Consider the following 14,061-nt stretch of genomic DNA (forward strand, 5'->3'; position numbering starts at 1 on the left):
TCATTTGAACATCGCTCGGAGTTTACTTCAAGCTCCAGCACCGACTGATCCGTGCCTGTGTTTTCCCCCTTTCCACAGGATCTCCTGCTGGCAGCGGCGTTTGTGTCCGATGCTCAGTACAACAGAAATATCCCGTTTAAGACCTCCCCGGAGGCGGTCAGGTAAGCAGCTCTGCATCCCATAAACACCCGTAGCATCACATCGGAGCAGGGCTCTGTGCTGGTGTGGCAGTGTGGTGCTGTGGGCACCCAAACTGGCATGGGGAGAACCAACAGCATCGGTGTCTGAAAAGCAATAGCCGAAACAAGGCTGGACCTTGGCTGCAGCAGTTGGGAGCTGAGGAGGCTGGGTGGCTGGATGCAAGAACTGGATTTAGGCTGAAATCATAGAATCAACCAGGCTGGAGAAGACCTTCAGCTCATCCAGTCCAACCATCCCCAGCAGTGCCAAGGCCACCACTAACCCCTGGCACTGAGGCCTCGGCTCCACGGGCTGTGAACACTTGCAGGGACGGTGACTCCAGCCCTGCCCTGGGCAGCCTGTTCCGATGCCTGAGCACCCTCTGGGCAAGGAATTGTTCCTCAGCTCCAGCTAAACCTGCCCTGGGGCAGCTTGAGGCCAGTTCCTCTTGTGCCATCCCTTGTTCCTTGGGAGCAGAGACCAGCCCCCTCCTGGCTCCATCCTTCTTTTAGGAGGTCAGACGGCGCTCAGAGCATCTGCATGTTGAGGATGGGAAAGGAAATAAGAAATTGTTTTTTTCTAGAGCAGACAGAATCTCTCAGGGCTGCAGCGAGTGCTCCATGGGGATGGGGAGTTTGGGAAGCTGGGTCAGCCCCCCCCGTGTGGGAGGGGGTGCTACATGTGAGTGCCAGGGGTTTGGTTCGCTTGGCTCATGCAGGAGAACAGCCCCATGCCAGGCAGTCGTGGTTGTTACCCCTTGGCTTGGCAGTGGGTGACACCAACCCACTGCACAGCAGAACTTCAGCTCTTCAAGGGAGCACATGGCCCCTTTGCTCAGGTGTGCTTTGGAAGGGTGGGAACTGCTAGGGGTAGGAGTAATTAAAACTTCTGTTGGTTGATGATAGGTGAAATTGCCCAAGTTGGGAACATCTTGCCTGTAACAGTGACTCTTTCCTTTTAGTTGCTGGTGAGAGGCTGAGCAGCTTTGAAGTGGTGACTTTTCCTTCAGGCTTGGACTGCTTTAGGCAAACTCTTGCTGTGTGTAAAACATAAGAGAAGGTGGCTGGAGCAGAGGGGAATGGGGATACAACAGACTGGCAGCAAAGCAGTGAGTGAGCATTAATGGCTTCTTTAGCCCTCCCCACTAAATCCTTCCCTTCTATGTAGCTCTTATGTCTGAGGCAGTGAAGCTTCTTGGGCATCCTGGAAGGCAGGTGTGGTTAGGATGTTTGTTACAGAGGATTTAGTGAGTTTGTACTGTTGTGGCACTGTAAGGTCTGTCTGCTGTGGAAAAACAGAGTGCATGCATCATCTCGTCCAAGTATGCTTAGTATAAACGATAGAAATGACCAGGTTTCACATAGTGGTGTCTTGCTGGTGTTATTAAGGGTGTAATATCATGTTCCCTGCACTGTAGCCTTTATGCAGGTGGTTATTTGGCAGGTGAGATGGCTCTTTGGCAATGCTGACAGCTCTTTTCTTGGCAGAGCAACTTCACTCTCTGTAGATCTTCTTTGAGTCTCCCCAGAGGAGCCACTGTCACATGCGACTGTGAAACCCCCTGGAGATCATTGCTGGTGTTCTGGAGGTTTGGCTGCTGTAGGGGGTGGAATACTGCTGGAGCTATGTATAAAACCAGCTTACTGTGCAACTCCATATTTGACTCTGGTGGCTTTTCTTATCTCCTTGCTTTTTAACCTGCAAAGAGAGGATATAAGATAACTAATCAGGCGTAGTTTGTGTATCATGTGGATACCTGAGCCTGGCAGAAGTTTGCACTCAAACTAAGGAACAAGGAATTACAAAAGGAAGCAGCTTTAACAGATCAGTGTGCTTCAGTCTTAAACTGAACTGAGGAATGTCTGGATTCCACCTTCTTGGTGTGTTTGCTCCCTGAGAGGGAGTGTAGTATCCATCAACCATGAGACTGTAAGGAAGGGCTGGGAAACAAGCTGCCAAAGCCCTGGCTGGCAAGAACTGTGCTGCTGTTACCCTTTTTCCTCTGTGACTGCCTGGGACACCATGTGCTGTTCTTCCAGGATGCATTTGGTGAGCCCATGGCTATGTGCACTGAAGCCTTTATTTATGGTGCCTCTTCCTTCCTTCTACAGGCTTTATTACCTCTATAACCACTGGATTATGCGAACAGCCACCTACTTCTTCATCTTCCTCAACCTGTCCCTTGCACTGTTTGAAGAACCTGCTGTGTATCCACTTCCCTTCCTGGTGAGTTCTCAGTGTAGAAGCAGCAATGCAATAGTGCTGTGGTGATTGGTAGAGCAAGCAAGGGTTTCTTGCTTGAAACTGGTTGTCAAAGGTGTGTCAAGAGATAATTGATGTTGGTATTTCTGTTATCTTTAATTGACTGAAATGGGGACAAAAAAGGGCATAGGAGCTAGGCAGGGACTATGGGAGCCTTTGTGGCTGTCAGGAATTGCTGACATGACTGCAAAGTCCTGTTGCTTTTCTGTATCTCGGAGCCTTCCACGTGACCCACATCCAATCCTCCTGTCTGAAAGCAGAAGAAGTGTTGCGCTTAGGACTGACTTTTTACAGCTTTTATTTGTTGTGCACCACTGTGCTTGTGAGAGATGTGCTCCTCGAGTCCTCAGCAAATACAGATTTACTGGATTAACCTGCCTGTGGCAGGGAATGTCACAAAAGGAAGCCTGGAGCTGTTCAGTGCCAGATACATGAGACTGAAATGGCCAATAGCAAAACCCAGTGGAAAACTCTTCTACTGACTCTGCCTGTGGCTGCCTTTGCCTGTACCTCTGCTTGAACACCCCATCCGTGCAAAGGGGACCAGTGCTGCTCTTGGTAGTCCTGACTTGGCCCCACCTCTCCTGCAGGTCACTTCTGTGGTCGAGGTGTTGTGCCTTCTGGTGTTCTTTGGCCGACTGACCCATTTCGCGAAGGTCACCCCTCGCAATGTGTTCTGGAAGGACACCAAGAACATCTGCATCATGGTTGCAATCCTGGTGAGTCAGGCCTGGGGAGCCCCCAGGGTTGAAGTGGACAATGTGGAGGTGGCTTTAACCTCCTGTTGCTCTCCTGTTAACATTGGCCTGATGTACAACCACCAGTTGGGCCTGTTCCCACAACCCTGTTGTGTGTGCATCTGTGCTGTATCAGCTCAGATGTTGTCTTCGCCCTCTAGACACATTTCCAACATTACTTCTGGGAATTTTCCCCCTTTCTTCCACAGTTATCCCTAACAGACTTGGCCATATATGGGGTCCTCAGGATATACAACGTGAGGAGCATTCGATGGTCAAGAATCGTGAGGCCCATCTTCCTGATCAACTTTGCAGAGAGCCGCCAGGTGAGGAAGAGCTCTGGGGGGGTGTACCCCTGGGGCAGGGTCCTATTTTGGGACAGCCTTTCTGAGATCCAGGGGTTTAGTAAAAGAGGGTTTGTGCAGAAAGGGCAGAATTTGGGGGTCCTGTGAGTGAAGGTTTCTCTCAGAGGTGGCCTGAAGCAATAATTTGTGACGGTTGAAGGGGTGTGTTTGCACTGGTGCTGCTTGGGTGCTGTGCCAATTGCCAGAAGGCTTCTCCCTCTACCTGTGGGCTGGGTTATGGCTGTCCAGAGCCTTGAGTGTGCTTGGAGCTGGAACGTTTCTTGTACAATCAGCACATGGCTGTGCTGAGTCCAGCCTGGGGGGAGGAGCAGAACTGGACACTGTCCTGTGGAGGTGTGCACATGAGCAGCACCACAGACAAGAACTGCTTCTCCCTGGGGCAGGGGCCAGGTTACTTATTTCTAGAAGCCTCCTAGGCAAACAGCACAGTGCCAGGCTGCTCTTGCAGACTGGACGTCTAGTCCAGCGGGGGGATTTGGACTCTGATTTCTCTTGTCACAGGGATGTCCTCTTTGCCCTGCTGCCCAAGACTGTTCTGCTCCTGACTCACAAATGAATAAACTACTGTGGTGGGGAGGGTGCAGTTGAACTCCTGGGCTCATAATTGTGTGTTTTGTGGCCTGGAGTGATGGGCTTTTATCCCTGACCATTCCCCTGCAGTGAGAGCTGAGTTCCTGCTGGCCTGTTTCAGGAGATAAGGTCTCTCCTAGCATGTCTTCTGGGGCATGAGGAGGAAAGGCCTGGTGCTCTCACACAGCTCTTTGCAGAACAGAGCTGGCACATCTGGTATCTGTGTCCCACTTTGCCTGTCCCTGTGTAGGTGTTTGATCCAGATGGGATAGTGAGGGGATAAGCAGGTACCTCCTTGTCTCTAAACACTTCCCTTCTCCCGGGCAGATCCGGAGAGCCTTCCGCAGCATCCGCAACACGCTGCCAGAGATCACCTACGTCTTCTTGCTCTTCATGTTTAGCCTTCTCATGTTCTCCCTCATGGCCTTGAAGCTGTTTGGTGAGAGGTGAGAACACTTCTTTTGCTCAGAGCTGGGTGGGAAGAATGTGTGTGATCCTTTTGGGCAGGAGGTAGTCTGGCAGCTCCAACTAGTTGAATACAAGCACTGCTGATATGTGTAGTTCCTGCGCAGGGTATGTGAGCTCTGTGCTTAACTCCAGCTTGTCCTTCTCCTCCCAGGAATCTCCAGACAGCAGAAGGCTTGCCATACTTCAGAAACTACCTAGAAATTGTGTTTGACCTCTATGTGCTGGTGACCACAGCAAACAGCCCGGATGTCATGTATGTATGCTGAGCTTGCAGTCTTGCTGCTGAGAGTGCTGCTGTCCTGCTCCTAGTGGCAGGATCTCTGCTTAGAAAAATACTGTGTTTTGCTTCTGAAATACTCTGTTGTGCAACAGGGCTTTTACTTTTCCAGCCTGCAGGGGTTTCATGAATTTTCAGCCATCTGCTGTATAAATGGCTCTGAACCAGAACCTGAGGGTAGGAGACTTTTTGGAAGGTGTCCCTGCCTTTAGAAAAGCCAATAATCAGCTTAAAACTGAGATGTCACCTTAATCTCTGCACTTGAACTGAGCCACCCTAACAAAAGCACAGAGATTAAGCTTCCTTTTCTACATCCCCTCAGTCGGGGCCTGATAAAGTGGGAGGAAACCCAGCAGAAGAAAACTGTTCTCTAACTGAACTAAGCACAGTTTTTAGTTTGGGTATTATCTGACAACTTCGATATCCAAAGCAGTGCTTAGAAAAGCCACCTGGAAGACTGTTTTCTTGTGGCTTATTTCCCTATTTGCCTAGCAAGGAGCAATCTCTCTCCTCTTCTCTAGGATGCCAGCATTTGACTTCAGCTCATGGTATGCCCTGTTCTTCATTGCCTTTGTCATCGTCAACACTTACATCTTCATGTCTCTCTTCCTGGCTGTTGTGTACAACAACTACAAAAAGCACCTGAAGGTAATGTTTGAGGGGTGAGCTGTGATCAGATGCTGCCTGCTGTTCCGTGTAACCTTGTAAGGAATTACCTTGCTTTCCCTTGGGAAGCTGCTGCTTCTGGGAAGTGTGGAGAAGGGGGTACAGCTTCCTGCCTTTGCTGATGCTCTGCAGATGACAAGCACAGGCCCACCTTTCATACCATGGGGACTACTGTGAGTTCATCTTTGAACATTTAGCAATGAAATACTCTATGGTGCTGTGGACCCTAGAAGTTGCAACAGATAGGAAGCCCATGTCTCTTCATTATTGCTGTTAGAGGTTTAGTCCTAGCTCAGAAGCTCTATCTATGTGCAGGAGGCTGTTTTCAGTTGGTTACAAGCAGACAGCACACTTTCTGCCACTGCATGTGCTCTTAAAGCAAAGGAAATGCAAAGGGAGGTCTGAGTAAATCGGAACTCTTGCTGCTTCCGCCCAAACTGAGTAGGTGCAGTTTGGTACTTGTGATTAAAGCTGGGAATCCCTGGGTGATCCCATGAGGGGACTGGCTCTTTGTCAGTGAGCAGTCTGCTAGGTCATCCTGGAGGCTTCCCAAGGGTATAAGGTCCTTCAGGCTGCTTCTGTTCGTGTGCAGAAGAGAATCTCCACCCCTGATCTTGGCAGTAATCACTGGTGGATGGAAAGCGTGCATGGGCACATCATCTTTGCTTCTGTGTTGTGTGGACATGCAGATCCTGTGGCCTTTGTCATCTCCTTCCTGTTCAACACTATCCTTTGTCTTTTCTTCCGGTGGTTCAATGCATCTCCCAGCAGCAAGTGAGCTGTTAATCCCTCCAGAGCGCTGTGCAGAGCCCAGGGCTGCCAGTTAAGCAGCATTTCTCATCACCCCTGCTACCTGGGCTGTTCTTTGTGCCTCGTATCACTCCAAGTGTGTTCCTCTGAGTCTCCTCTTGCATCTGTGCCATAAAAACAAGGTTATTTAAATAGAGAAGGAGGGGAAGGGTGCCTGAAGCTGCTGAATCCCCATCCTCTCTCCAGAACGAGATCCGAAAGCTCGCTTACATGAAGCGCCGCAAGATGATAGAGGCCTTCAACCTGCTGAAGGAAGAGGAGGGAGCACAGTTTGTGGTCAGAGAAGCCCGTTGGAAGCAGCTTGTCAAGCTGGTGGCTCCTGATACCAGCAACTCCCACCGGGAGCTGCTGCTGCGCATCTCAGATGATGAGCAGAAGGGATTCATAGGTGAGCAGTGGGGCAATGCTGTGCACAGGGGTTGGGGAGGAGGCTGGGGGCAGGACACTGGTGCTTCAGGGGGTTTGGCATTGGGACTTGTGGTCTGTAATGGACCCAGAGGGACTCCAGGCCCCTCTTCCTGCTTCCCTCCACATTGTTTAAGCCCTGAAAAGGTTGTTCTTTGTGCCTGTGCTGCAGCCCATGTCATGTCCACTATGAGTGGCTCTTCATGGCCATTTGACATCAGGCCAAGCTTATCTTGGGGAGTGAATGGGAGCTCCTGTTCTCAGCACAGGGCTTCCATCCCTGGCAGTGTTCAAGGGCAGGTTGGACACAAGGGCTTGGAGCAACCTGCTCTAGTGGAAGGTGTCCCTGCCCATGGCATGGGATGATGTTTAAGGTCCCTTCCAACATAAACCAGTCTGTGATTCTGTGCAAGCCTCCCTTGCCATCATATTCCTCCAAGCAATGTGGCTTCCCACACAGTCCTCTAGAGCCTCTTGCCCTGTTCCTGCTGGAGACAGGATATCAGGAGAGATGGGTCAGTCTCCTCATGCTAGATCATGTCCATCCTCATTTTTAAAGCTTTTTGTTGGTTGTTGGCCTGTGGCTTGAGCCAGTCCCCCAGGAACAGGGCAGAGGAGCTGCTTAAACACTGAGTTCAGCCTCCTCTTTTGTGGTGGGTACCACTTCGGGCATATGCATTTTCTGCTGCCACGGCCAGATATTGAATCCAGACTCGTGTGTGTGTAGGCTTGCATTTGCCAGCCACACTGATGTGCTCTCCCCGTTTCCAGACAAGAAATCCTTCGTGCAGCTGGCAGATCTGCTCAACATCCAGGTGATCACCCTCAAAATCCGCAGCCACCCCCTGGGGCAGTGGGTGCCCCGTGTGTACCAGTCAGCAGTGAGCCGGTTCCTGCGCAGCATGGTCAGGCACAGGTGAGCCTCCAGCAGCAGCAACCAGCTCTTGCCCCTCCCGGGCTGCAGAGCACGGCTGCTGCAAGCAAATGTCATGCTGGGGAGTGCAAGATGCATTTAGGCAAACACTGGAGGCTCTGGGTTTAAGTGTTCTGAGGACCAGCTCTGCTCCTGGCCTGCCTTCAGTGGTGTGCAGGAACTGGACTTGGCTGTTGGAGTCTTCCAGTCCCGCTTGTTCAGACCTGAGGTGCTGAGTGTAAGTGGTTCTTACTGAAAGCAAGAAGTGCTTCATGGCCTGCCTTGAAGGACCAAACTAAGTGCTTCACTTAAAGCTGGTCTTGCCTCAGTAGTCTCTGCTGCAAAGCTGTGTTATGCTGCTCCATCAGCTCTTACCAAGCTGGCACTATGAGCTAGTGGTGCTTGGTTTCACATCTGAAGTCTTCCCAGAATTGCAGAATCACTGATGCTGGAAGGAACACCTAGAGCTGGTCTGGTGTAACCCTGTGCTCAAAGCAAGGTCAGTTAGAGTTTACTTTAGCAAAACTCGGGGTGCTCAGGGCTACGTCTAGTTGGGTTTTGAGTCTCTCCAGGGATGGGAGATTCCATAATCTCTGTGCAACCTGCGCCAGTGTTTGACCACGCTCAGCTTAAAAAAAGGGCTTTCCTTTTGTTTAAATGGCTAAACCCTGTATTTCAACCTGTGCCCCTTGCCTCTCGTGCTTTCACTGGATTCCACTGAGAAGAGGTTGGCTCCACCTCTCCACCTTCCCATCAGGTATTTATTCCTACTGAGCTCCTCCTGACTCTTCTCCCCTTCATGCTGAGCAATCCCAGCTCTCTCCACATGTAATGTGTCAGGCTGTCCTACCCTTCAATCCTTCTTGCGACCTTTCGCTGCACTCACTGTAGTATGTTCGTGACTTCTGTGTGCTGGGAAGCCGAGCTGTTAACACAGCACTCCAAATGTGGCCTCACCAGTGCTGAGTAGATGGGGGAAAATCACTTCCCTGGATCAGTTCACGCTTCCTGCCGTAGCCCGGGATGCTGTTGGCGCTCTCTGCCACCAGGGTGCATTCCTGGCTCGTGTTCAACCTCACAACCAAGTTCTTGTCGGATCCCCGCAGTGCTTCTTTTCAGATGGTTGACTCCCCTCCTCACTGGTGCCTGAGGTTCCTCCCTAGGAGCAGAGCTGTGCATTTCCTTTCGAACATGCTGGGATTCCTCTCTGCCCACGTCCCAACCTTCCCGGGCTCTAGCACAGTGTACCAGCCACTCCTCCTACTTGTGCACAGTCTTCTGTTTTACTCATCCAGTTTTTCTGCCTGAGCAATGCTGTTTGGCTTGTGGGAAACTCGGCCAGTCTAAGTTTAACACACACAGCATTGACACCAGTGTACCTTGAGGGCTCGTGCTCTGCTTTGAGTTGGAGCAAAGAGCAGAGCTAAACTCTGCAGTAACTTTCCTAAACCCTCAGGTTTGGGGATGCATAAAGACAGTTTCTTAAATGGCAGTGTTTGAGAGAGGAGGCAAAGAAGTTCTGAAATAACTGTGTAACTTTTACCTCCTTGGCAGTGGCAAACTCATTTCTCTTTTTCTTCTTGCAGGGGATTTGTTTGGACTTATGATGTGATCATTCTCATAAATGCCATCTTCATTGCTCTGGATGAGGAAACCCCTTATATTTCTTATGCTGAGTGGGTCTTCCTCGCTCTGTATATAATTGAGATACTCTTGAAAGTGTACACGTACGAACCAAGGGCGTTCTTTGGCAAAAACCAGTTCTGGAACTGGTGAGTAGGGTGCTGGTTGTGCTACAGGTGGTGTGAGGTGTGAGGATCTTGTGTTCAGCTCCTCAAGAACTGACACCAAGTCTCTTGGAGAGATGGGCTGCCTGGGGTGTAATTAAATGATTCTGTGCATTGTCAGGGCACATTGTGCTCCTTGCTGGCCTAACCTGGCTCTGACAGACACTGCTGCTCTCTGCTCTGCTACCTCAGTCAAAGGTGACTGTCTCATGTGTAGATAGAGGCAGGGGAGGGGAAAGCATTTTGCTAGATAAAGCTTTCCCATCTCCCCACCCTGCAAATGGTTTGAGGTGATGCAGTTTTGTGTGGTGCAGATGTGAGGAAGAGAGGTTACTACTATGGGCAACCTGCTCTAGTGGAAGGTGTCCCTGCCTGTGGCAGGGGGTTGGAACTGGGTGAGCTTTAAGGTCCCTTCCAACACAAACCAGTCTGGGATTCTAGTTGTTTATGTCATGTGGCAGCTTAAAAGCCTGTTTTTTGTCACCACAGTTCTAACAGCACTGCCTTCCCTTGTGCTAGGTTTGATACTCTCATCATCTTTGCTGCCTTGACTGCAACGATACTCAATACCACCCTCAAATCGAGTAAGTGCAGTTTGAGAAGTCTGCATGTATCTGGGAGACTCAGTGGTCCTGAGTAGTCTTTTGCCATCACCTTGGGCTTGGGAGGCACTTGGACAAGACAACAAATCCTGTAGGGTTTTTAAGAACTAACCCAGTCTTTTCTTTATAGCTACCTGTTATAAAGCACATTCTTGTTAAACTCTATTTGCCTCTACACTTTCCTGCTTAGTTTTCGTAACAAAAAACATCTTTCTTCCTTAGCCACAAAGTATAACAGCCAACAGATCCTGGACATTGTCTTCATCTTAAGGGTCCTCAGGCTCATCAGGATTGTTGACAGCATTCAAAGGTAAGGAAGAAATGGGATAGGGATACGATTGGGGTGCGTCAGAGGCTGGCTGAGGCAGTGCCTTGAGTTGTTGTTCTGCTCTGGATTGGCACCACCACTCAGTAAAGCATCCCAGGGCCCTGTCTCAGCGTGCCTGGGATGAGCCCAGTTGCTGCAGCCTCTCTGGAGGCTTATTTATAAGGAGCCGTGGGGAGGATGTGCTGAATGGGATGTGACAACAAGCAAGTGTGAGCTTTAGAAGAGCCTCCCCCAGCAGGTGTTGTCATGAACCGTTTGCTGTAGGTTCCGGGTCATCATGAACACGCTGATAAACATCGTACCAACAATGCTGACATTTGGTGGGCTGACTCTGGTAAGAAACCCTGGTCCCTTAGCTCAAACACTCCAGTTTTACAGGAATGTGTCTTGAGTCTCACACTCACGCTGTTTCCAAGAGGATAAATGCAAATCTCTGGATGTTGGGCCCTTGAAACTGTAAGTGTCCATTTGATTCTTGGTTGTTACACAAGTAAATGTGTGCAAAGGGGTTGGGTTCCTGGAGGTCAGGACATCCTTCTTTGCTCCATGGGACAGTGAAGGTGTTCTGTGCAGTCTGGGCTTTACACTAAGGAATCAAACTATAGTTTGGGCAAGAAGCTGAAGGAGAAACCCATTTCTCAACTTCCTAAACATAGATTCTGTTATGATCTGAGAATACTTCATTTCTATGTATTTGGGCTGTAGTTCTTGGTTTACTACTCCTGTTTGGTAATTGCTTGTGAGTGGCTTGGGTCTCCTGGGCTCTGCTGCTCCTCAGCAGCTTGCCGTGTCTATAAAAACTGGGAAACCTGCTGGAAGTCTGGACTCTAGCTTGCTGCTCGTTGGAGAATCAGGCCATGGGGTTTCTCTTCCCAGGTTGTGTACTGTGTATTTGCCATCATTGGCATGGAGTTATTCCATGGGAAAATCCAGTTCTTCCCTGCAAACTCAAATGCTCCTTATGCCCTGGAATGTGGGAATCCAGCTCTCAAGGATTCTCTGTTTGCCCGGGGGAAATACTGCAAGAACAACTTCAACAACTTTGCTTCATCCTTCATTGTCCTGATGGAGCTCACTGTGGTCAACCAGTGGCACGATATCCTTTGTGATCCCTGGTCTTCCTCTTGTATTGCACACGCACACACACATGTAGTGCCAGACAGCAGAGAAATGGTCTCTGCAGAGAGCTTTGTTTGGAAGGTGGGTGGTGTGATCTGGTTCCTCCTCCTGTAGCCCAACTCTACAGCAAGATGTTCTCCTCCTGCAACACTCTGGCCCTTAACTCCCCTTATACTCTTTGCCAATGGGTTTGCCAACGTGACAGTTCAGCCTGCAAAGCTGTATTTCATTGCCTTCCACATCGTGATGGTGATAATCATTGTCAAGTAAGTTTTGGGCTATTCTGCCCCACTTCAGAGGGAAGTAGGGCTCTGCCGCCTGCCTGGGTGCTGCTGATGGTCCCAGGGTCATACCTGGTGTAACTCTGAGATGGGTGGGATGTGTGATAGAGGGATCTGCTGCATCTGTTCTTGCCTTTGCTGGGTGCTGCTCTTGGAGCTCCCCATCTCCAGCAGATTAGGGGATAGAGTGCTGGGAAATGAGCCTGGGAATACTGAGGCACTCACTGATAAGGCCAGGTTGGACACGGGCTTGGAGCAACCTGCTCTAGTGGAAGGTGTCCCTGCCCGTGGCAGGGGTTGGGACTGGATGAGCTTTAAGGTCCCTTCCAACACAAACCAGTCTGGGATTCTATGATACCCAAAGGCAGGGGGGGAATCTCAGGAAGGAAATGCTGCCACATAATTCTGCTCATGGTTTCTTTCAGCATCTTTGTGTCCTTCATTTTGGAAGCTTTCTTTGTGGAGTACTCCCTTGAGAAGAGTGAAGTCGAAACAGCCATTGAACAGAAAATCCAGGAGCTGGGAATGGGAGTTCAAGAGTAAGCCCCCCCTGCCCAGGAGGTGGTAGTGCTGGATGTGGCTGGCTTGGCACATTGATGAGGGTGGTGGGACTGGAGGGAAAAGCCACCCTGTGTGCTGAGGTGTGAGCTGAGGCTCCTCTTGCTTGTCACAGAGCTCTTGCTAATCCGTCATGACCACAGATGAGGCCTCAGTGCCAGGGGTTAGTGGTGGCCTTGGCACTGCTGGGAATGGTTGGATTGGATGAGCTGAAAGGGCTTTTCCAACCTGGCTGATTCTGTGTAGGCTTGGTCTAGATGTTAGCAGCTGCCTCTGAGCTCTTCCAGCCCAGGGCTGTTGCCCAGAGGACAGGGGAGATGCTGGGGACTAACACCATGACTGGTGCTTGCCCTGCCCAAGAGAATCCATTGCTGCTGGGTCTGTGTGGGCCCCTGGGGTAAGATGTGCCTCCCCTGGGTAACTTCTGGCCCTTCTTGTGTAGGGATGAGCTCCAGGATGAACAGCTCCTGGAGAACATGGAGAGCTCCGAGCATGACCTCGAGGGGGACACTGGAGCAAAGCCACCATCCAAAGGGCTGGTGTTCAAAATTGCCTCCAAACGTAAGCGCTGCCCTGCTGTGTGCCCAGGGTTTTGTTTGAGGCCTGAACTGTGCCTGATCATGGCCCTCTCTGGGGAAGCTCCCAAGCACTAGTGCTCCTTTGGGGGTAAAAGCAGCTAAAACCCAGCTGGGGATTTTGAGACCCGTGGACACTAATATTTGCTGTTTCTTTTTACTTGTGTAGCAACCTCTCTTCTCTTCCACCTCAGCCCTTCTGTGCACACTTGTCTTCTTACCTGGTCTCTGAAGATGCTGCCTTGGTGGTGGAGGTCCTGCTGCTGCTGAGAAGTCTGTTTTCTTTCCTCCTTCCTGCACGTGCTTTTCCTTCCTCCTGGCTTGGATCACGGGGTGACTATATGCTCCTTTAGCTTAATTGCTTTTCCTTCTACTGGCTTCCTGGCTGATCCTTAAGCAGTTCCCTGAGCTCATGCTTCTTGGTGTGGCAGTGGGTTGGGATTACACATGTGCTGAAGGACACATGGGAATGGAAATGCTTAAAATGTTAAAGATAATGGTCTTATCCCTCTTAAAATGTTAAAAATAATGGTCTTATCCCTCACAAGGGCTTAAACATACGTGGGGTAAAAGCCAGGGAACAGAACTTGAGCTGTTTGTAGTCTTGCCTGTTAGTGTAAAACAGGGGGAGCTGCCTTAAGGTCCCCACAACCTAACTTCTGCAGGGCAGGGATGGGTGCTTACAGTGACTTTCCTTTGCCCACCTGCAGGGTACAGGACGGTTGATGCTCTGCTCCAGCGCATGTTTGAGGCAGAGATACCCCTTGAGGATGAAGGCCCATCGTTTGAGGAGATCCTAAACTTGTCTCCTACTGCCCCTGTTCCCAGCCACCCCACTTCAGAGAGCGCAGCGTGATGGCAGTCGGTGGGGAGGAGTCAATCCTCAGCTGCCTGCGCCTTGAGCATGTTCCCTGGCTGCTCACCTCCAGCCACAACGTGTGTGGGGACCACATCATGCAGCAGAGGGGGCAGCTGGTGCCCAAAGTGGCTTCAATGTGTAAAGGGAGCTTTCCTTTGCCTCAAGTCTCATGTATATGTTGAAACTGGAACTACCCTCGTGGGAAAGCAGAGGGAGAGTTGGTGTATGGACTGTGCCAGTCACTGATGGTGCCATATTCAGTATGTTATGAAATACCTACTCCTTGTAACTGGACTTTT

At 50.4% G+C, this 14,061-nt stretch overlaps 1 protein-coding gene across 1 annotated transcript; it reads left to right on the forward strand.

Moving 5' to 3' along the window:
* Positions 1–79: 79 nt before the first annotated feature.
* LOC104401287 (two pore calcium channel protein 1-like) lies at positions 80–13,759 on the forward strand. The gene is made up of 18 exons (XM_010024101.1): positions 80–161; positions 2,292–2,406; positions 3,033–3,161; positions 3,389–3,505; positions 4,442–4,560; positions 4,734–4,835; positions 5,381–5,507; positions 6,522–6,723; positions 7,512–7,656; positions 9,240–9,425; positions 9,960–10,024; positions 10,265–10,352; positions 10,635–10,704; positions 11,247–11,466; positions 11,665–11,755; positions 12,196–12,309; positions 12,771–12,889; positions 13,614–13,759. The coding sequence occupies exons 2-18, from the start codon at positions 2,320–2,322 to the stop codon at positions 13,757–13,759; spliced, it is 2,127 nt and encodes a 708-aa protein (XP_010022403.1). The 5' UTR covers positions 80–161; positions 2,292–2,319.
* Positions 13,760–14,061: the final 302 nt, after the last annotated feature.

The sequence above is a fragment of the Nestor notabilis genome, unplaced genomic scaffold, assembly GCF_000696875.1.
Source record: "Nestor notabilis isolate BGI_N333 unplaced genomic scaffold, ASM69687v1 scaffold18551, whole genome shotgun sequence".
Lineage (NCBI taxonomy): Eukaryota > Metazoa > Chordata > Aves > Psittaciformes > Psittacidae > Nestor > Nestor notabilis.

What these genes read in the sequence shown, in the direction of transcription:
- LOC104401287 (XM_010024101.1), top strand. Translation starts at nt 2,320, where the DNA reads ATGCGAACAGCCACCTACTTCTTCATCTTCCTCAACCTGTCCCTTGCA. An exon ending in CGCAGCATGGTCAGGCACAG is followed by an intron (nt 7,657 to 9,239) that starts GTGAGCCTCCAG and finishes TTCTTCTTGCAG; the next exon opens with GGGATTTGTTTGGACTTATG. An exon ending in CTGGGAATGGGAGTTCAAGA is followed by an intron (nt 12,310 to 12,770) that starts GTAAGCCCCCCC and finishes CTTCTTGTGTAG; the next exon opens with GGATGAGCTCCAGGATGAAC.